This window comes from Alligator mississippiensis, chromosome 5 (assembly GCF_030867095.1).
Source record: "Alligator mississippiensis isolate rAllMis1 chromosome 5, rAllMis1, whole genome shotgun sequence".
Taxonomy (NCBI): domain Eukaryota; kingdom Metazoa; phylum Chordata; order Crocodylia; family Alligatoridae; genus Alligator; species Alligator mississippiensis.
In genome coordinates this window covers 123808844-123830446 of record NC_081828.1, presented here as the reverse complement: position 1 = coordinate 123830446, position 21603 = coordinate 123808844, and the positions used below count along the sequence as shown (strand labels likewise).

The 21603-nt window shown below is 45.3% G+C and overlaps 1 protein-coding gene across 1 annotated transcript; it reads left to right on the top strand.

Annotated features, from left to right (window-relative positions):
* The first annotated feature begins 10717 nt into the window (after positions 1-10717).
* Positions 10718-20267, top strand: LOC132250869 (uncharacterized). The gene is made up of 2 exons (XM_059728661.1): positions 10718-10787; positions 18178-20267. The coding sequence occupies exon 2, from the start codon at positions 18510-18512 to the stop codon at positions 20094-20096; it is 1587 nt and encodes a 528-aa protein (XP_059584644.1). The 5' UTR covers positions 10718-10787; positions 18178-18509; the 3' UTR covers positions 20097-20267.
* The last annotated feature ends 1336 nt before the right edge of the window (positions 20268-21603 follow it).

Here is a 21603-nt window from a genome sequence, read left to right as displayed (position 1 = left end):
TCACTTTAAAGTAGGTGGGGGAAGATGAAAGTCATATGATCTGCAAAACATGCTATTCGTCACAAATACAAAGGCATACAAATTACATGTAACACACAAACTTTTCCTCTGGTGCTTGGACTGTAGTTTGTATATATATCTATTGAATGCACAGAATCAATAGGAAGGTGGCACACAACAGCCTTACCTGGAGTCCTGGAGGCTTCAGGGAGCTGCAGCCACTGCACTCCTCCAGCTGGGAGCCTGGCTGACAGCTAGAGTGTGGCTCCAGCTGGCCAGGCTCCAGTTTTGGGTGGTGCATGTGCTGCCGTGCTTTTTTTGGTGTGACCATTTTTGACCCTGGAATCTCCCGGGGTTAAAAAACCTCCCACACTGCAAGGTAGCAGCGTGAGGAATGCCTGCATGTGCAATGTGTGGTGTCGCAGATGGGTTTACGGTGCCACATACCACACATCCATGCTTGTCTGGGCAGAGCCCCAGAGGTGTAAAAGGGTAGCTTTGGCACATGGGGCAACACTTGCAGCTGGCAGTGACAGTGTAACCAGCTGCATCAGCAGTTATTTTTGTACCCTTTCCCACTCAAAGGCAGTGTCTGGGGTTGATACCTGGTTGCCTCTCCACATGCCCCCCAAGTATGGCTTCTTATGAAGTCAGCAGAGATACTCAGGCATAAAGGGCACAGATGTCTGGGACCCAGTGACAACTGAAATCTTAGTATGATGCATGTCGTTAGGTATTGTCACAACTGCTGACTGCTCCCAGAATCTACTTCTAAGAATAAAACTGAACTGTGAAGGAGCATTTCCCCCAGTGACTGTGAACATATATCTGTTAGGCCTGGTTTGGGATGAGGTAACATAACTTGATTGACTCCTGGAGCTTTGTGAGTGTTGGTGGGGAGTCAGGAAGAAAGTATGTCTAGAAAGGGGCATGTCGCAGGGCACCTCGGTGCCCCTGCTCCTATAGAGGAGAAACTGCCAGGGAGCGAGGGAGTGCACCCTGGCCTGACATAACGAGCCCAGCTGAGGGTTGCTCAGGTAATGAGTGCAGCTGTGGGTTGCCGGAGAAACCAAGGGGAACCAGCTGCCTGTAGGAGGCAGGGCCTGGCCCTTATAAAGCTCAGGGCTGAGGCCAGGCTGGCAGTTATCTGCCAGCAGCCGGAGAGGCAGGAGCTCCCTCAGCTGAGATATGGAAAGGAGCATGACTCGCAAGTACAGCTTGTGATAGTCCTGAGAGGATGGGCACTATGGTTTAGCCAGGGGGCTTTAGGTTTGTGTTATAGCCAGGAGGCTCTAGTTTATGTTTGGCTCTGTATATTACACCCGGAGGCTTGGGTGAGGCTGTAGGGGTTGGAGGAGGCCTCATACAGGGGCCCCACGGGAGTGTGGGGGCCCCAGCGCCCGAGGAGGGTGCGGTATCCTCAATTATAGGGGCCCCAGAGAGTGTGGGGGGCCCTAGCGCCACGAGGGCGCATTATTGTCATAGCGCCAGGGAAGGCGCAGCTCGCACGCCAGTGCATGAGTGACTGGCGGTGAGGAGCGCGGCCAGTGGGTCGCGGGCGCAACCCGTAGGTTGCGGATGGGGACCGAGACCCCGGATTGCGTGTGGGAGAACATAGCCCCCTGTATAGCGCCAGGGAAGGCGCAGCTCGCACGCCACTGCGCGAGCAGCTGGCGGCAAGGAGCGCGGCCAGTGGGTCGTGGGCGCAGCCCGTAGGTTGTGGACGGGGACTGAGACCCCGGATTGCGTGTGGGGGGAACATAGCCCCCGGCCCCAGGAAAGGGGTGGTATTACTGAGTAGCCCAGTGCGGGCACGGCGAGCCCCAGAGAGGGGGGAACGCCCTTGTACAGTATTGAGTAGCCCTGTGTGGGCGTGGCAAGCCCCAGAGAGGGGGAACGCCATTGTGTATCATTGAGTAGCCCAGTGTGGGCGCGGCGAGCCCCAGAAAGGGGGAACGCCATTGTGCTTTGTTGAGTAGCCCAGTGTGGGCGCACGGGCATAGCGAGCCCGGCCGTAAGCTAGTGCGGCAATTCCCCTCAGACCAAGGCAGGGCGCTGCGGTTGCCCCTGAGAAGACGGGGAGTAGCAGCGCGGGGAGCCAGAGTCAGGGAGGGTATCCGTGCGGTTGGCCCATAGGACCGGAGGCCCGCTAGAGAGTCCCGGAGCGGAACCACACCGGCAGGGGAGGCCCAGAGTGGGCTAGACGAGAGTCCCAGGAAGAGGCTGGGCATGAGAGAGGAGGCCCGGGAAGCGGGCGTATAGGCCGAACAACGTCCATTACATCTGCGAGGCTTGGGGCATGGTATCAGGGGAGGTAGGAGCCACGCATAGCCCATAAGGCTAGGGTGCTTGGGTAGCGCCCATTGTACGGGGAGACCCACGAGGGGTCCAGGAGCTGACAGGCCCGAAGAAATAGAAGGCAGTCTCCCTATTACATATTCGATCAAGACGTGGCGGGCGAGAATGGAGGGTGCCCTCGGGCCGGAGTAGCGCGGTGAGAGGGCCTCAAGGAGATCACGGCGCTCCGCGAGGATCCCGCCGTGACAGGGCAATATCTTTCCTTCCTTAGGGCTCAGAGGAAAATCCCATGTTAAATATGTTTTCAATTTGATTGGAGTTGGTGGAAATTTTTTCTAGTGTCTTTGGGGAGTAGGGAGGTCAAAAATGGCCTTTCTGAACATAAGAAAAAAATCTTGATTTTTTTTTTTTTTCTTTTTTCTTTTCAGTATTCTCATTGCTAACAAAAATCAAAAATGGGGGAAAAAAATCTATGTTCTAATTCTTCTTTTCTCCCCTCTAATTCTCCTCCACTTTCAGTGGAAAAATAGAAAATAAACGAGAGGGAAATGTTGAAAAAACAAAGGGGAGACAGAGTAACAAGCCAGAAATGTGAAAACCTAGGAAATGTTCATAGAAAAAAAATTCAAATAAGGAAAATTGTTTATTTTCAAAGCACAGCACATAGAACCAAAGTAATTGTGAAATTTCATTTTCTCATGAGATGTCTTTACTCAATTACCAGCTTTATAACTGTCATTTTGTTCTTCCTCTATTTCAGTCTACTAATCTATATTTATGTACTCTTACACGCATCCTATCTATTTGGAATTATAGCGTCATAGGGTTTAAACCATTAAATTACAGAGGTTGTTATTTTCTCCTTCTTTTACTCGCCGGTTTAAATCTTTTTTTAAAATATATTTCCTACTAAAATATGTTAGTTTAACATGTAACTAAATCTGCAATATTATTATCATGAAGTTGTAATTATATAACTACAGAAAAATCGCCTGTCAGTTAGTACTAATTGATCATTCTTACTTAGCAATGTACTTTTAAATGAAATAGTTGGATACTGAAATCAAGATAGCAAAGATGATATATATAAATCCAAAGTTTGAATTAATTTTTTTTTTTTTTGGCTTGTGATAGAACATATCTTTTCTTGATAAGACAAATATCTTCTGTTCATCCTGTGGGCAGTTGAAGATTTATGTTGCCCTTGACTTTAATTTCCTTGCTTTTATGTGTTTGGATTTTGTAAATAATGATGCATTAGATAAGTATGATGTTGTCACTTAGCAACCATAACTAGTTTTTTAAACAGATTCTTGCAATAGAATTAAATTTGGAGCTTCACTGGAAACCTGTACGTAGTAATTTTGTCACAAACGTAGGCCTCAAATTCGTTTTGACGAGGTTTCTCTCTATTTGGCACTGTAGTACTTCAAAGAAATACTATATACACAACCCGCACTAAGAAATATTCCAGGTTTCCAATCTCTATAAAAAGACTATTGCACAAATAAGTATGCTATAAATGAGTAGGTGTGTGTTTTTAAAAAAAAAAAAAAAAAAAAAAAAAATTATAGCTCCCAAAGGTTTGCAGTGTGCATCACCAAAGACAAAGAAAGAAACTGTCCTTCTGTCATAAAGCCCATCATTGGGATTTTACATCTAACATCATAGATGTTTGTGGCAAACAGTGGGAGGAGAGGGGGATTACAGCCACATTTTCATATGATTGCACAATTTAGGCATGTGCACATTAAGGTGGTTTAGTATGGGGAATATTTTCTAATGTACTTTAAAAATAAGACAGGGAAAGTTAATGGGTGTTTTTGGTTTATTTCTTAATATGAGAACTGTGAAAGAAGGTGAGATGTTCAAAGTGATTTTAATGAGGGGAGTGTAGTGATTTGTTAGTTAGAGCTGACATTAAGTTGGAGTAACTTGTAGGAGAAATGAAAACAGAAGGGAACTTATGTTGTATAGGTAGGAGCAACTCCTTGGTGGTAAAAGCTCTTCTCATGGGTTTTAGACTCTCTGCAAGTGCAGGACTGGGATTCTTAGCAGACTTGAATTATGCAGTGGCAGTGCAAGAAAACAGAACCTTGCCTACATTAGAATTGAATCCATCAGTGTAATTTCATCCACTGGTACATGACCTCAATCTCCTGGTTTAGTCAAGGGAGATATGATTTCCACTGGTAAAGCTGACCTCTTTTTTAAAATTGGTTCTCTCAGCCAGGGCAAGTCACTGCTTTTCTTACTGGTTGCAGGGGTTAACATGGGATCAAAAGAAAAAATAACAGTGGCTGAAAGCAAGGGTAATTTCAAGTGCAAACAAGGCACAAATCATGTAAATGTGGGAAGATAGTCATAGAATACCGGACAAAGGGACTTAATTTGATGCCATGGACACATGCTAGCAAAGTTCATGAGATCGTGAAAGGGCTCATATTAGTGGATATTTTCTAATGTATTTAGAGGTTCATTCCAGGCCAGCTGTAGTATAGATACCCTGGAGACCTACCTTGGGTGTTTTTACAAGTGCTCCAGGGGTGGTGGTGGTGGGGTGGGGGCTTTAATTAGAAAGGCTCTGAGAGCCACTCTAATTAAAGTGCTGCAGTATCAGCATCCCCACACATCAAAATAGTGTCAGGGGCACTTTAATTAAGGCTTATCAAATGAGCTTTAGTTAAAGAACACCTGCCACCATTTTGAAATATGGGGTTGCTGATGCACAAGATATGGAAGCTGACTGGAGCATGCTAACTAGCATGCTCCAACAGACTCAATTAATTGAGTCTGCTCTGATGCATTGTAATTACAGTGCATTAGAGAAGCCTCCTGGCATGTCTGGAGGCACTGATGGAGACCATTGTCACTTGCGATCCTTCCAGTCAAAGGAAATGGTCTGGGTAGGAGCAGGTGCATCCTGCAGATCAATACCTAGCTATGGCTGCTTCCACCATAACATGCATCAAATGGACCAAGTGCCACTTGTGAATGTGATGCCACCTCACAGACTGCAAGCCACGTAGTTACAGAATGCCCTATTTTCCATTGCCCTGGAAACCTCAATGTCCTTGACAATCCATCTTGATGCTGGCTCAGCTCTGTCCAATGTGAAATATGACTCCAATGCAATGTTTTTATCATATAAAAACAAAAAAATACTGTCTGTGCAGGTGGTGTCACCAGGAGGGCTTTGGCTTCTTCGACCATGTGATATTCTTCCAAGAAGAACTGCTGGGAAGAGATGAGATCCACCTGGCAAAGAGAGGGAAGACCATCTTTGCAGATAGGCAGCACAGTTTGGGGAGGAGGTAAGCAGCCCTCAGTGGTGAAAGAGTAGGCTAGAGACTATTTAGAAAAGCTGGGTGTTTACAAGTCCATGGGGTCAGATGGGATACAACTGAGGGTGCTGAGGGAGTTGGTTGATGTGACTGCAGAGCCACTGGCCTTCATCTTTCAAAACTCATGATCAGGAGAGGTCCCAGATGATTGGAAAAGGGTGGACATAGTGCCTGTATTTAAGAAAGGGCAGAAGGAGGATTCAGGGAACTACAAACCAGTCAGTCTCACCTCAGTCCCTGAAAAAATCATGGAGAAGATCTTCAAGGAATCCATTTCTAAACACTTGGAGGAGAAGGTGATTAGGCATGGATTCACCAAGGGCAAGTCATGTCTGACCAACCTGATTCATTTTGTGATGAAGTGACTGCCTCTGGATGCAGGGAGACCAGTGGATGTGGTATACATTGATTTTAGCAAGGCTTTTGATATGGTCTCCCACAAAGTTCTCTCAGGAAGGCTAAGGAAGGGTGGATGAATGGACTGTAAGGTGGATAGAAAACTGGCTGGCTCATCAGGCTCAGAGGGTAGTAGTCAATGGCTTGATGTCTAGTTGGCAGCTGGTATCAAGTGGAGCACCCCAGGGGTCAGTCCTGGGCCTGGTTTTGTTCAATATCTTCATCAACAACCTGGAAGGACAAGTGCAAAGTCCTGCACTTAGGATGGAACAATCCTGTGCACCATACAGGTTGGGGGTGACTGGCTGGGCAGGTGCTTTGCAGAAAAGGACCTGGGGGTTACAGTGGACAATAAGCTGAATGAGCCAGCAGTGTGCCCTTGGTGCCAAAAAGACTAATGGCATACTGAGCTGTATTGGTATGTGTGTTGCCAATAGGCCAAGGAAAGTGATTATTTCCCTTCTATTCAGCACTGGTGAGGCCACATCTGCAGTACTGTATTCAGTTTTGGGCCCCCCACTACAGAAACGATGTTGCCAAGTGGAGAGAGTCCAATGGAAGGCGACAAAAATGATGAAGGGGCTGGGGCACATGACTTATAAGGACAGTCTGAGGGAACTGGGTTTATTTAGCTTAGAGAAGAGAAAACTGAGGTGGGATTTAATTGCAGCCTTCAAATACCTGAAGTAGGGTTCAAAAGAGGATGGAGCTAGACTCTTTTCAGTGGTGGCAGATGACAGAACAAGGAGAAATGATCTCAAGTTGCAGTAAGGGAAATTTAGGTTCGATATGAAGAAGAATTTTCTCACTAGGAAGGGTATTAAAACACTGGTACAGGTTACCCAGAGAGGTGGTGGAAGCTCCATCGTTGGAGATTTTTCAAGACCCGGTTAGACAAACCTTTGGCTGGGATGATCCAGACAAAATCTTAAAAACTTCCAAGGTTGGAGATTCCACAACCTCCTTGGGTATCCTATTCCAGTGTTTTACTACCCTCCTAGTGAGAGAGATTTTCCTAATATCTAACCTAAACTTCCCTAGCTGCAACTTGAGGCCATTGCTTCTTGTTTTGTCATCTGCTACCACTGGGAACTATGCAGCTCCATTCTCTTTGGAACTGCTCTTCAGGTAGTTGAAGGCTGGTATTAAATCCCACCTTTTCCCTAACTGCAGTTTGCTCTTTTTTGACATTCAGTAGACCTCTGCCAGTAACACATCTGATGTAGGAACTGTGCTTTGGGTTCCAGAGCAACCAAAATATATCAGGGGGGGGGTTTGTTTTGTGGTGGTGTTTTTGGGCAGGGGCACGGGGAGGGAGTGGGCATTTTTACTTTGAACAGTATTTTCCAGGGTCATTTCACGGCCTTTCTCCATTCTGAAACTGAAACGCAATGAGACGTTAAACTCTAACCTTAATCTGTTCCTGTACACAGATCCCTTTAGTATGCATAAACTTACTGGAAAACCTAACCAAACAAAAAACAAAAATGAATTACAAAAACTGAGATTTACACATTCTCTGCCCCTTCTTGTGTATAAGGCTAAGTACAGACAGCCAAAAAGCCTAAGGCTGAATTGGTTCAATCTTTGCCAGTTAGTCTAAGCTGCATAGACTGACCTCATAAGCAAATGAACAGATATTCACTTTTGATTCCAGAAAGGCATGCCTGCAGTAGCCCAGGCCAGAAGTTGGGGAGGGGGGTGACACTAGAGCAGAGGTAGGCAACGTTTTTTGGCCTGAGTGCCGAAAAAAACACAATGTCTACCTTGGAAGGTGCTGGAGTGCCAGCATACTACAAAAACAAAACTGGGGTGGAGGGGGTACATGGCAGGATGCACTGCATATTTAATGCAATTAATAATCATTAATATTGCTTTTTTTCCCCTCTTTTTTTTTTTTTTTACAGTAAATACCAGGCTTTCTAAAAATTCAAAACCTGTTGACAATAAATAAAACTTCATGAACTGCCTTGTACTTCTGAATTTTTTTTCTTGTTAAGCATGTTGTGATGAGGGGGGAGAGGGGAGCAGCAGATGCCAGGGGAGTCACTGCGGGCAGGCTGGCTTGGCCAGGCCCCTGGGAAGGCTGCAGCTGGAGGAGAGTTGGGGTCGGGCGGGGAGCGGGGGCTGCCCCAGGGCTCCACAGACTTGAGCCACAGCACGGGGCTCAGCAGCGCCAGAGGTGGGGCTCAGCCGGCCCATACAGCTCCACAGGGATGGGGCCCAGCCACCCTGCCCACAAAGGGATGCTGCCTGGCTGGGGCAGGATGCCGGGCTCAAGGAACTCCCTGCTTTGTCTCTGTGCCAGCTGGGTACATTATGATTGGGAGCTGCAGCCGCAGGCTGTTTTCTGGGCTCTGGAAACAACCGTCACAGCTGGTGCTCAGGTCTGAGCCTGCTGGGAGCCTGCAGTGCAGCGGCTCTGTGCAGTGCCTGCCCCAGCTCTGGCCCCTTGAGGGGAACTGTGGGTGGGCAAAGCTGGGACCCAGGCAAGCTGAGGCAGCCATGGTGGCTGTTCCCAGGCTCCAGGGGGCTCCTGCGGCCAGGCCTCTGCACTGGGGATGGCTCTGCCCTGTCTGCACTGTACCCAGCATGCAGGGAGGCCGACCCAACAAGGAAGTCTCCCGAGCCTGGCGTCCTGCCCCAGCCAGGCAGCATCCGCATGTGTGCAGGGTGGCTGTGGCCCATCCCTGAGGAGCTGTGCAGGCTGGGCGAGGCCCCACCACGGGTGCCGCTGAGTACCCCCACCTGCCCACCCACCACAGCTTGAACCTGCAGAGCCCCAGGGCAGCCCCCACTTCCCACCCAGCCCTCGCCTTCCTAAGAGCTTCCTGGTTTGCCTGCAGTGCCTCTCCCCACACCGGCCAGACCCTGTCCTGACTGCCTGGCCCCAGCACTTGGCATCTCAGTGCTGCCCCGGGTGGGACAGGGTGTCTGCCTGCCTGGGCAGCTCCCCCCAGGGGCCAGCCAGGCTGGAGGGTGCAGCCTGGGAGCACGGGGTGGGGGCAGTAAAACACAGACAGCATCCCTGCCTGCTTTCTTCTGGCTCTGCGCCAGTGCCTGCTGCAGTGATGGGACTTGTGGCTGCACAGCCTGGAGCAGCAACTTAAAAAAATTTAAATAAAATAAACAATTTCTTTGTGTGCCTCCCGGCGTGCCAGGAAAAATGTCTCTGTGTGCCACTAATGGCATGTGTGCCAGGGGTTGCCAACCCCTGCACTAGAGCATGCCTCCCTACTTGCCTGGAGCAGACAGCTTGAGCCAAGGCTAGCCTGCCCACCCTGCAAGTAGGGGACTTGGGGGGTAGGGGTGGCAAAAGCATCCTGGGATGCTGGGGGACTATGAGTTCACTGGGATCTGGGACAGGAGGTCAATAAATTGATTTAACCTAAATCAGTTAAGTCTGATGCTACATCCATCTGAATTTATCTTAAACTGGTTTCAGCCATTTTGAAAGTGGTTTATGTGCACTGAATTTCTGTTGTGTTACAGATTTCAACTGGTTTCCAACCACTTATACTGGTTTGTGTAATTTTTGGCTGTAGCCTAAGTGTTTGTTGTACTTCTGTTAGTTACTCCATGTAACTATACATAATGTTTTATTTATTTTATAACACTCCTAGTACTATAGTGTCTGATTGTCTGTCAAAGCTGTTCAGATCAAATGTACTTCAGGGTAACTTCAGGTTGGAAGGACTCCAGCAAAAGAAATCAATAAAGCCTATATTAAATTTAATATTAAAGTTCTGGCTAAATGATCTAGCAAATAACTGAAAGTTAGACTGAGCCATGGCTACATTAACAGAGTTCACAAAGACAGAGAACCACAAGGCAAAAAAGTCCGGCAAAAAATTACCATGATTTGAAGCAAATCAGCTTGCAGCATGAGGGCTGAAAAATTTTGTAGGAAAATTTCCTTGGTTAGGACAGACTTACCTCAGTTCATGGGGTTCTACTGTGTAACTGCAGATTTTTTTTTATACTTTTTTGCTTTCAGGTTTTTTCGAGATGTCCTAAGGCTATTCACATGCACTCCTGCATTAATTCCCCACTCCTTTGCTTAGCAAATATTGTGGGCGGTAGAATATCATGCAGTGCTCTGGGGCCTTTTCAGCATAGGAACTAGTGTAGACATAACAGTGATTTAAGGCTAATATATTATTATATAAGATTGTGTAGTTTTACCATCAACACAGGCATTAGTGGCTTTAAATCAGCTCTTTATAAAGAAGGTTAGCAAAGGTTATATTGTCCATGGTATCTATGATCTTGTTTTTCTTTTCATGCTAACTAGTATCTCTTTTCCCCAAGCTATCTTTCCTGTATCAATCTCCTTATGCCGCAGTTTATCGTTTCTGAGCCCTGTTGTGTCTATCATGCTTTGATGCATGGTCACTGCACTGAACTTCCCTTTTAAGGAAACCCATGTCAAGGGTGCATCTAAACATGCATTGTGTCACTGTAGACAGACTGCAGTGAAGAAAGCAGAGCCAACTGAGTGTAAAGAAGGGTCCCATTGAAGGCAATCAGGGCTCTTTTCCCCAACCCTTGATCATGCTTATTTAGTCTAGTAGAATATAACAGCATATGCACAGACAAACTGGCGTCCTATTGCATTCCTCCAGGGTAAATAATTTATCAGGTCTGATGCTGATTAAGTGTAAATGGCAAAAGAGTGTCAGGAGTCCAGGTGACACAGAGGAACTTGTTGCCTTTCCCCTCCATGGAGTGTGGGTCACATATCAGTCTGTAAGTCCTCTTTGGGGGACTACTTGAGGCTTCTTATTTGGGAACAAAGATCTTTGCGGGGGGGGGGAAACATTCCTTCTGTCTACCTGCAGTATCAAAATACTTAGAGTCTGAGAGTACATTCTTTAGGAGATAATTACAGTATGTGGAATCCTTTTCAGCCAATCAGATTATTAATTTTATCCAAATCACTTTATAAATCCTGCTCTTTCAGTCCTTTCTTATTACTTTATACAGTTGATTCAGAATGGTATTTTTTTATGTATCTGCTATAGATAACTCCAAGTGTCTCTCTGATATAACACTAAAAAATTTAAGAGTTAGCCAGGAATGCATTTGATTTAACAAGTCTGTTGATATTTGGATACCATGATAGTAAGTGCCTTAGAAGTATCTGACTAATAGAACAGAAAACTCTAGTGCTCAGATTCTGAAAGGAATTGCTTTGCTCAGCATATAAAGGCCTATGTCTTATTAAAAAAAATGTCTTATGCATTGCATTTTTTAAGACTTGGTACCTTTTAGGATCTGAGCCCTAGGATCCTACATTCCATTGAATATGCATAACCAGTACCTAAGTTTCTACTATAAAATTACCTTGGAAACTCCTAGTTTTCTATGAGTGGGTGTATGCAAACCTACCAAATTCCTGACATCAACACAGGTAGAAAGAGAGAGTCATTCAAGTATCAGTTTGCTGTTCCTGACAGTTTATTGTCTAAATCAGTGGTGCTCAACCTTTTTAGACTCCAGGCACAACTCAGAAAATGCCAGCTCTTACCTTTCACTCATTTCTTGACTATGGAAAAATTAAATAGATCATATTTTCTGTTGCAGAGAACTCGGAAAGACCGCAACAGGTCAGAATTTTTTTGACACTATGATTCCGATTTGAGATCTCTGCATGAACTTGTGTAGGTGTTTGCATGCACAACAGTTCTGTTATTGCAGAGCATCCTGTATCACCCTTAAAAGGAACTCACCCATCCCTGATTGAGAATCACTTGTCTATGTATAGCAGCAGATGTATCTTTTTAATTTTAAATAAATATAATGGAAAGATTAGACTATTCTCCTCCCAGGCAGGGTGAATTAGGAGATAGGACAAAGGAGGTTCTGCAGGGAAAACCAAGGAACAACTTCACTCATGAAAAATTGTTAGGTTGAAGTTCATGTTCTGTTATGTAACTATCAATACATCCATTAGAATTCAGCCTACACATACTATAACCAGAACTTCAGAGGACAGTAGCTCTCCTTTGTATTTTGTGGATACTCCAGGTGCTGTATGTAACACCAGTAGTCAATGTTAAGCCACATTTCCTTTCCTCAAGCTATCCCCGCATGTGGGTCACAGACAGAATCCTTCCACACCAGTGAAGGGTCATCCTTGTACTGGAGTGATCCTTCCAAAGCCAGAGAGATGCAATGACTTGAGACACAGAATTTACTGGCAGAGTGGCACAAAGTGAATGCACTATGACAGAAATCTGGCCCCCCTTCCTCTTTGTTTTTTTTTTAGTAAAAGAAAGCTTAACTTAGGCAGCAGCTGTTGGGGCCACCAGAGAAGAACTGATACAGTGCATTGCTCCATATTGGCTCAGTCCCATTTTTGCATACCACCAAAAATTAGTCATGTGGTCAACATGCGTTTTGGAGCACAAAGGCTCCCCCTCTCAGTTCATTTCATGTTTCCCATCTAGTCCAGTGTGATGAGAAGGGGAACTGAGAAGAATATGCACTAATAACTGCTAGATTGGAGGAAAAGTTGTTTTTAAACAGTAAGATGTTTGGACTAAAGCAAAATTGAGTCTGGAAGCTAATTAAAAACTTAAACCACTTTGTTTAGTCAAAGGTTATTTCAAACCATTCAGGCAAGATGATGTGTAGTCAATCCAAAACTGAAATATAAATAAGCCTAAATCCACTAAATTGTCCTAGGATTTCACAGTAAATAGCTTCAGATTGTATCTATTTTATTTCTTTTGTATTAAATTATGTTGGCTGAGTAAACCTTCCTTCTGAAAAAGCAAGGGAGAAATGGAAAGACTTCCCAGCAATCGCAAAGTAAGAACTTCTTACCTGCAACACACTGAAAAGTTAAATTGGAGAAGACATAATAGTTTCCCAAAGGAAACTAGGAAGGAATATCCTAACTTAATAGCACAGTAAACTCTAGCCACCAAGTTTAGACTTGGATTCCCCCCCCCCCCCCTGCAAAGCTTTGGGGTGGTTCTGGAGGTTCTAAACTAATATTAGATTTCCCTGGAAATCTAAAAATTCCTGAGAGAAGGTGGGGGAAATTTTGAATAAATATTTGTTCCAAATATGTTGGTTAAAAAAGCCTTTGTTTTCCCTGTGAGAAGTATTGTACTGATACAAAATTTTAAAATTGTGTCAAAAAAAGTTTTAATATAAAATATAATTAATTTCAGTTGCGTTAAATAAGATTATTAAAACAATACTTTATGTGAAAAGGTAATTGTCATTTTAAGTGTTCCTTCAGGAAAAACATTTTATCTGAATTTGTCATACTTCTATAAAAAATGTTGGTGTCAGGAAAACTTTGTATTTTGGTAGGAAAATATTTCTGCATATGATAATTTTGACCAGCTCTATGCGTTATTGAACAATGGGTAAAGGAAAAAGTTCTGATCTGAATCCACACTTTCCCGTGATTAAGCAGTATAGGATTAAGCACCATATGATTAAGCACAGCCCCAAAGCACCCTGCACCAGGGTCACCACCCCCCTGGAGCTTCATAACAGATATGAACCCCTTGCAACATCAGCAGAGTTGCCAGCTCTAGCACTTGAGGAAGGAAGGCAACCAGCAACCACGCTTAAGAAGAGATGCAGAGTGGTCATTGTGGGAGACTCCCTCTTGAGGGGGACAGAGGGACTGATCTGCCACCCTGACCCCTCAGCCTGTGAGGTCTGCTGCCTCCCAGGGGCCTTTATCTGGGATGTAGCTGAGAGGATCCCTAAACTTGTCCAACCTTCCAACCACTACCCCACTTTCCTCATCCATGTGGGCGCAAACAACATGGCTCGGAGCAATCCTGGCCATGTCATGAGTGACTACAGGGCTCTGGGGTTGGGTTCAAATGGTTGGGGGCACAGGTGATTTTTCTTTTCGATCCTCCTGGTTACGGGTCATGGGAGCAGGAGGGAGAGATGTGTCAATGAAGTAAACAGAAGACTTAGGTGGTGGTGCCACTGTGAAGGCTTTTGCTTCTTCAATCACAGTCCGCACCTCAGAGACAGAGGCAGTGGTCTGTTGGGAAGAGATGGCCTCCACCTCACCCCAACAGGAAAGAAACTTTTTTTGACTCGATTGGCTGACCTGCTTGACAGAGCTTTAAACTAAGATCTCTGAGGGACGTGTGGACAACCATCAGAGCAAGGCCAGGAAGTGACAAACATGTAATCAGCAGGTCAGGAAATACAATCAAACTTAGTCCAAACCCAGCCCAAGGATGGGACTCTCCTAAACTCACAAAGAAATCTAGGGCTTCTCATGGTAGGTTTATCTGCCTGTACACAAATCAGGAGCATGGGGTACAAACAGGAGGAACTGACCCTTTTGCTAAACAATAACGCATATGATCTCATAGGGATAATGGAGACCTGGTGGGATTCCAGCTATGACTGGACCACAAGTATAGATGGCTATACCTTGTACAGAAGGGACCATGTTGGGACGAAGGACAGGGGTGTAGCTCAAGGAGCAGTATACTTCCCTAATAGCTGACATTGGCAGGGTGACTTGAAACCTTCTGGGTTAGGATACAAGAACAACTTGGTGAAGGGGATATTACTCTAGGAGTGTATTACAGACCTTACCAGGAGGAAGAGTTTGACCACAAATTCTCTAGGGAACTAACAGAGGCATGCTCTCAGTGCATGGTTGTCATGGGTGATTTCAACCACCCTGACATCTCATGGGAAGAGCATTCAGCTAAATCTGATCAGTCGCACAACTTCCTCACCTGCATTAACGAGCTCTATCTGACTCAAGAAATCCACGGGCCAACACGGGGTGAGATGCTGCTAGATCTGGTTCTGGCCAATTGGGGATGATCTAGTGAGTGACCTGAGGATTGAAGGGAAGCTTGGTGACAGTGATCACGAGTTAGTCACTTTCTCTATCCATAGCAAAGCTGGTAAATCAGTCAGCAGTGCTGAAATCCTCAGCTTTAAGAAAGCTGACTTTCATAAGCTTAGGAGGTTGGTTGTCAAGTCCCTGAAAGATCATCTGTGACAGGAAAGGGAGTCCAAGATAAGCGGTCACTCCTTAAGGACGCGATCCTAAATGCACAAGGGAAGTACATTCCCATTGGCCCATAAGAAAGATAGTAAAAGGGCTGGGAGACCCCCTTGGCTCAGTAGGTAACTCATGGACCCCCTGAATCTTGAGAGAAGCTTATAAGAGTTGGAAGATGGGAAATACCTCTAAGGAGGACTATGCATCACTGGCCCGTACCTGTAGGGAGCAGACTAGAAAAGCCAAGGCTGAAACTGAGCTCAAACTAGCTATAGGAATCAAAGAAAATATTAAGTCCTTCTTTAGATATATGGGAAGTCGAAAGAGAAATACGGGCAACATTGGGCACCTGCTGAACAAAATGGGACAGCTGACATCTGGCACCCAGGAAAAAGCTAATCTTAATGATTACTTTGCATCAGTTTTTCACCAGTCCAAGGGGATCACCCTGCCTGACAGGACATAGGATTAGAAGAGTATACATGATCACATGCCTACATTTGGTGAAGACCTTGTGAGGGAACACCTTGAGAAGCTGGACATTCATAAGTCAGTGGGCCCTGATGAAATGCACACAAAAGGACTAAAAGAGTTGGCTGACATAGTGTGAGCAATGGCTAGGATATTTGAGAACTCAGGGTGCTCAGGAGAGGTTCCTGAAGATTGGAAGAGGGCCAATGTAGTGCCTATCTTCAAGAAAAGAAGGAAGCAAGACCCAGGGAACTATAGGTCAATCAGTTTGACCTCGATCCCTGGAAAGACCAAGGAAAAAAATTATTAAAGAATCCATCAACAGTAGGCTAACAGAGGGCATCATCCTGAGAGACAGCCAGCATAGCTTCATTATAGGTAGGTCATGCCTGCCCAGCCTCATCTCCTATGACCAGGTGACACATCACATGGAGAGGGGAGGAGAGGCTGATATCATTTACTTGGATTTCAAAAAAGCCTTTGATTTGGCCTCCCATGATGTCCTCATCACAAAATTGGGGAACTGTGGCCTTGTAGCAGGACACTAAGGTGCCTGCTACTCTCACAGCAGAGGCAGGAACCCAGGTGCCAGTTGCTGGGACAACTGGTTAAGGAGGGAATTGGCTGCACCTGTGCCTGGTCAGCTGACCAGAAGGGGCAGGGCCTGGCTCCCACATAAATCCCAGGCCTGAGGCCAGGAGGGTAGTTCTTTGCTGGCAGCCAAAGGAGGAAGGGAACTCTGCTGGAACAGGCGAAGGGGAGAGGCCTGACTGCACGACCAGCTCCTGATGCTGTTATGGGATGGAGTATTCCCTGGTAAGGATTGAACGATGTTTTAGCTGGGCAGCTTGGATTTTTTGTTATAGCCCAGGGGCTTGTGTTTTGTGTTTGCTGTTTTAACTGGCAGTTTGGGTGAGGCTATTAGGGGATGGAGGAGGCCTCATAGGGGACCTGCAGCAGCGGGGAAACCCCAGCCCCAGAGAGAGGGGGCGGCGGGAAGCCCCAGAGAGAGGGGGCAGTGAGAAGCCCAGAGAGAGGGGGCAGTGAGCACTGGTGAGGTACAGTGCAAGACTGGGCCACGGAGAGCCCGAGTGCCAGTGAAGGCGCAGTGCCAGGCCTGGCTGCAGAGAGCCCGAGTGCCAGGAAGGCGCAGAGTGAGACAGAACGAGATAGGGCTGTGGAAAGCCCAGGGAGGACAAGGGGAGGGCCAAATTACAACAAGGCCCAGATCAAACCATGGGCAGCTTCCCGCGAATTAACATCCATTAATTAATTAAGATCAAGGCAAGGCAGGCGAGAAGGCAGGAGGCTGGCCCATAACAGGAAGGTGGAGTCACTGATAGACAGACTCCAGGAGAGGCAGTCCTGTCACAGGCCTCAACAACCTTATGGTCTGATGGCTGGGGAACTGGCTCTGTGATCAGACCCAGAGAGTGGTAGTCGATGGAACCAAGTCAGCATGGTGCATGGTGACCAGTGGCATGCCACAGGGTTCAGTACTTGGAACTTTAACATATTCATAAACGACTTGGATTCAGGTGTTAGAAGCAGATTGGCTAAATTTGCAGTTGATACCAAATTATGGGGAAACGTGGTCACATTAGAGGACAGGCTGGGGATTCAGGTCAGCTTGAACAGACTTGTAAAGTGTGTGGATCAAAACCTGATGACCTTCGACATAGAGAAATGTAACGTGCTCCACCTCAGGAGAAAGGAACCCACGACATATGTATAGGCTTGGCAGTGCTACACTCATTAGCACTATGACTGAAAGAGACTTGCGGGTCATGATTAACCACAAGATGAATATGAGCCACCAATGCAATGCCACAGCCGGTAAAGCAAATAAAACCCTGGCTTGCATCTACCAATGCATCTCAAGCAAGACCCAAGATGTTATTGTCCTGCTTTATTTGGCCTTGGTAAGGCTGTAGCTGGAGTACTGCATCCAGTTCTGGGCTCTGCACTTTAGGAAGGATGTGGAGAAGCTTAAAAGAGTCCAGAGGAGAGCCATGCACATGATCAGAGGTCAAGAGAGCAGGCCTTATAAGGAAAGGCTGAGAGGCATAGGACTCTTCAGTGTGGAAAAGTGTAGGCTGAGGGGACTTGGTGGCAGCTTATAAGTACATCAGGACATGTACATGAGAGAATGTTTGTTCACTAGCAGGGCACCCCAAGGGATGACAAGGTCCAATGGTCACAAACTGCTGGAACACTGTTTTAGACTGGACATAAGGAAAAACTTCTTTACTGTCCGAGTCTCCAGAGTCTGGAATAGACTCCCCACAGAAGTGGTGCAAGCACCTACCATGGACACATTCAAGAAGCGTTTGGATGATTATCTTGCTGAGGTCATCTGACCTCAGCTGATTTCCTGTCCTTTGGACAGGGGGCTGGACCCGATGATCTCACAAGGTCCATTCCAGCCCTAATGTCTATGAAATCTATGATTTTAGGGCTTTGATTAAATCATTATTTAAGATCCTTGATATATGATTGTAAAGGTTTTTTTTGGGTTTTTTTGCAAATATTATAGCTTGCTGAAATGCTAATAGTACCTAAAGTTTAAGGATTAAATAGTAGAGAAAAAAAGATGTCTTCTCTTCATATAATTTGGTGCAGTAACCTTGACCGCTACATTGACTGTTTCAGGGAAAGAATGAACAATGAAATAATCAGCAACACACGCCACCACAACAACCTCTCTACCAGAGAAAAGGCCATAGAATCTCTAAGATCTAACCACCAAATAGTAATAAAACCAGCAGATAAAGGAGGAGCCGTAGTCATCCTAAACCGTGAGGATTACATAAAGGAAGCCAACAGACAGCTCTCTGACACCACCTACTACAAAAAAGTACAAGAAGATCCTACTCCCCTTTTCACCAAAAAACTCAACAATACCATCAAATCATTTCCATCAAGACTACAAGGAAAAACTGCAGACCTTGATCTCCCCACTACCTAACCCAGGGACTTTTTACATGCTCCCTAAAATCCACAAACAAGGGAACCCTGGCAGACCTATCATATCCAACCATGGGACCCTAACTGAGGAAATATCAAGTTTCGTTGAATCAATCCTAAAACCGCTTGTCGCCCACAGAGCAAGTTTTGTACAAGATACTACAGACTTGCTACGGAAACTTAAAAACATAGACCACCTTCCCAGCAACACACTCCTAGCCACCATGGATGTTACCAGCCTATATACCAACATCCCACACCAGGATGGCATCCAAGCCTGCCTTGCATATCTACAGGAACAAGATTACAACTCAGAATACAGACCCAAAGATATTACTGACCTTATACACTTCATCCTCACACACAACAATTTCACTTTTAATATTCAACACTTCCTCCAGATGATGGGAACAGCTATGGGCACTAAAATGGCCCCACAGTATGCCAACCTTTTTATGAGCCACCTGAAAGAAGACTTCCTCAAGAACTGCACCATCAAACCCTTGCTATACTTAAGATACATTGATGACATCTTCATCATTTGGACTGAAAACCTGCAATCTCTGATTGAGTTCCATCAGAAATTCAACAATCACCATCCCTCCATCCGACTTTCTTTAGAATACTTCAGCACCAACATCTCCTTTTTAGACACAATGATCAGGATCCAGAAGGGTAAAATACAGACCACAGTATACAAGAAACCCACAGACCAACATACATATCTGCACAGAACCAGCAATCACCCTAAACACACCAAAAAAGCTATAATATACATTCAAGCCCTCAGATACCACCGCATTTGTACCAAAGAGAACACCCGGGATTGCCACCTCACCAATCTTAAAAAGGCTTTCACCCAGCAAGGACACTCCTGCAGAGAGGTAGATCGCATGTTTGAAAGAGCCACCTGGATACCATGTGAAGAACTGCTGCAGTACAGAAGAAAAACACCCACAAATCGCACGCAGCTGGTTATGATGTATCACCCCTCCCTTGAACCTGTATGGAAAATCCTCAAAAAATTGCAACCCATACTAGACAGAAACCCTATTCTTAAAAAGATCTTCCCAGAGCCACCCATCCTAGCCTTCAGACAAGCACCGAACCTCGCCAACTTCATCACCAGAAGCGAACTTCCTCAACCCCAGAACACACCAAAAGGATCCAGACCGTGCCAGGACAAGAAAGGCAAATCCTGCCAAAACATCTCCACCACCCCCACAATTACTACACCCCACAACAGAGCCATCAGCATCCCAGGATCTTACAGCTGCACCTCCAGAAATATAATATACCTCATCCAATGCACCAAATGCCCTGATGGAAGATATGTAGGAGAGACCAAACGACAACTGTGCACCAGAATGAACGCACACCGGAAATCCATCAAAGACAGAAACCCTCAATTACCAGTGGGGGCACATTTCTCACAGGAGGGCCACTCTCTCTCCAATCTCTCAGTCCTGATCCTCAAGGGAAACTTACACAATGCTTCCCAGAGACGAGCCTATGAACTCCATTTCATCAACCTCCTGGATACTAGAGATCATGGACTAAACATAGGCATTGGATTTTTGATACATTATCTGCCTGGCAACTGACTCCCCAGCCCAGCCCCTGGCTTGTTTACTTTTCATTCCATCCAGGAAGAGCACACACCAACTGCTGAAACTTCCTTAGCCTGACAAAGGGTTTTTGAACCCAAAAGCTTGCTTAATAACTATTCTCCATCTATTCAGGTTGGTCTAATAAAAGATATCAAATTCACCCAAGGAACCTTGTCTGCGTGCAGTAAATCATACTCTCAAAACTTCTAAAAATTCTAAAAGAAAGATCTAATTGTCCTTGGTTATATTACAAAATATCATTCAAGGTTATTTAGAGGATACTACTGCCATATCAGTGGTACATGTCTTCATGACAAGATGAATAAAAGAATGGTACTTCACAGTAGTTGTGAAGAGAGTGTAAAGCCCTCTTGGAAACAACACAAGGAAAGTTGTACAAGAGTCAGTTTTCATTAGGAACTTTTTAGTAGTACTAAACAGTACACTATCTAGTATATGTTCAACCTCATGAGTAACAATTATTTTGAATGTTCATTCAGTTGGTCAGAGAGAGGCTAGCAGCAGTAACATTTTCAAATGGAGATGGCATTCTTCACCACCTGCTATGAACTAGTGTGCATTGTTCCCAAGCACTGTTGGTACCTGACTATGCAAAGTTCTAAGTGTCCAACCTTTAAACACCTGAAGCACAAAATTAGAAAGTGATACAAAAAATGTTCTGAATCTTAAGGGATTTATTTTTTTATTTACATCCCCTAAGAAAGCCTATGACCTACAGAACAGGGCTTTGTTGACCTCAGTATCTGAGATAGGAAATGTTTGGGAAAAAACCATACAGACCAGGGAAAACCTTGTCTCATTTCAAGACAACCAGAAAATATTGGCCTTTTAGGTGGAGGAATTTCCTTTCATTCACTTATACGAATGACAGATCTCTATTGGTAGAAACACAAGAATTTTTAATAAAACGAAATTGACTGGTGTTACATTGACTGGTATGGTGTTTAAAGAAGACTGGGCACCCTGGGGAGGCATCACAGCATTGTATTAGAAAGATTTGCTCCTTGTTTCCTAACTTGTTTAGGACTTGCCCTGCAGAGCAGTTTCCTCTGCGAATATATTACATAGCTGTTGTAGGTGCTTTAGAATGATATACCCAGATGACAGGTCTTTCCATCATTCAAAGCAATGAGGGAAACTCAGTTTCCAAAGTTTCTAGAAGCCACAAGTGAAATGGGAGAGACAGTAAAAGGCTTACCTTGTTATAGCATGAGATAGAAAAACCATACCTAACAAAAATGGTTTTCCCCACAAGTTCCATCAGTTGTGATGTTTTGATAACGTGAGAAAAAGTATCTGATACTATCTTGGATGGTGGCTGTTAAACTAGAGTGCCTGAGAGTCCCTGGATTCATCAGGATAGGTCCTCAATTGCCACTGAGCCATCATAGTTCCAGTAGGTCCAGTGTATCTACCCTGTCTTATAGCAGTTGGGTCATCTGGATTGTGGTTGCTCTTATGTACAGGGCCATCTGCAGAC

What these genes read in the sequence shown, in the direction of transcription:
- LOC132250869 (XM_059728661.1), top strand. Translation starts at nt 18,510, where the DNA reads ATGCTCCCTAAAATCCACAAACAAGGGAACCCTGGCAGACCTATCATA.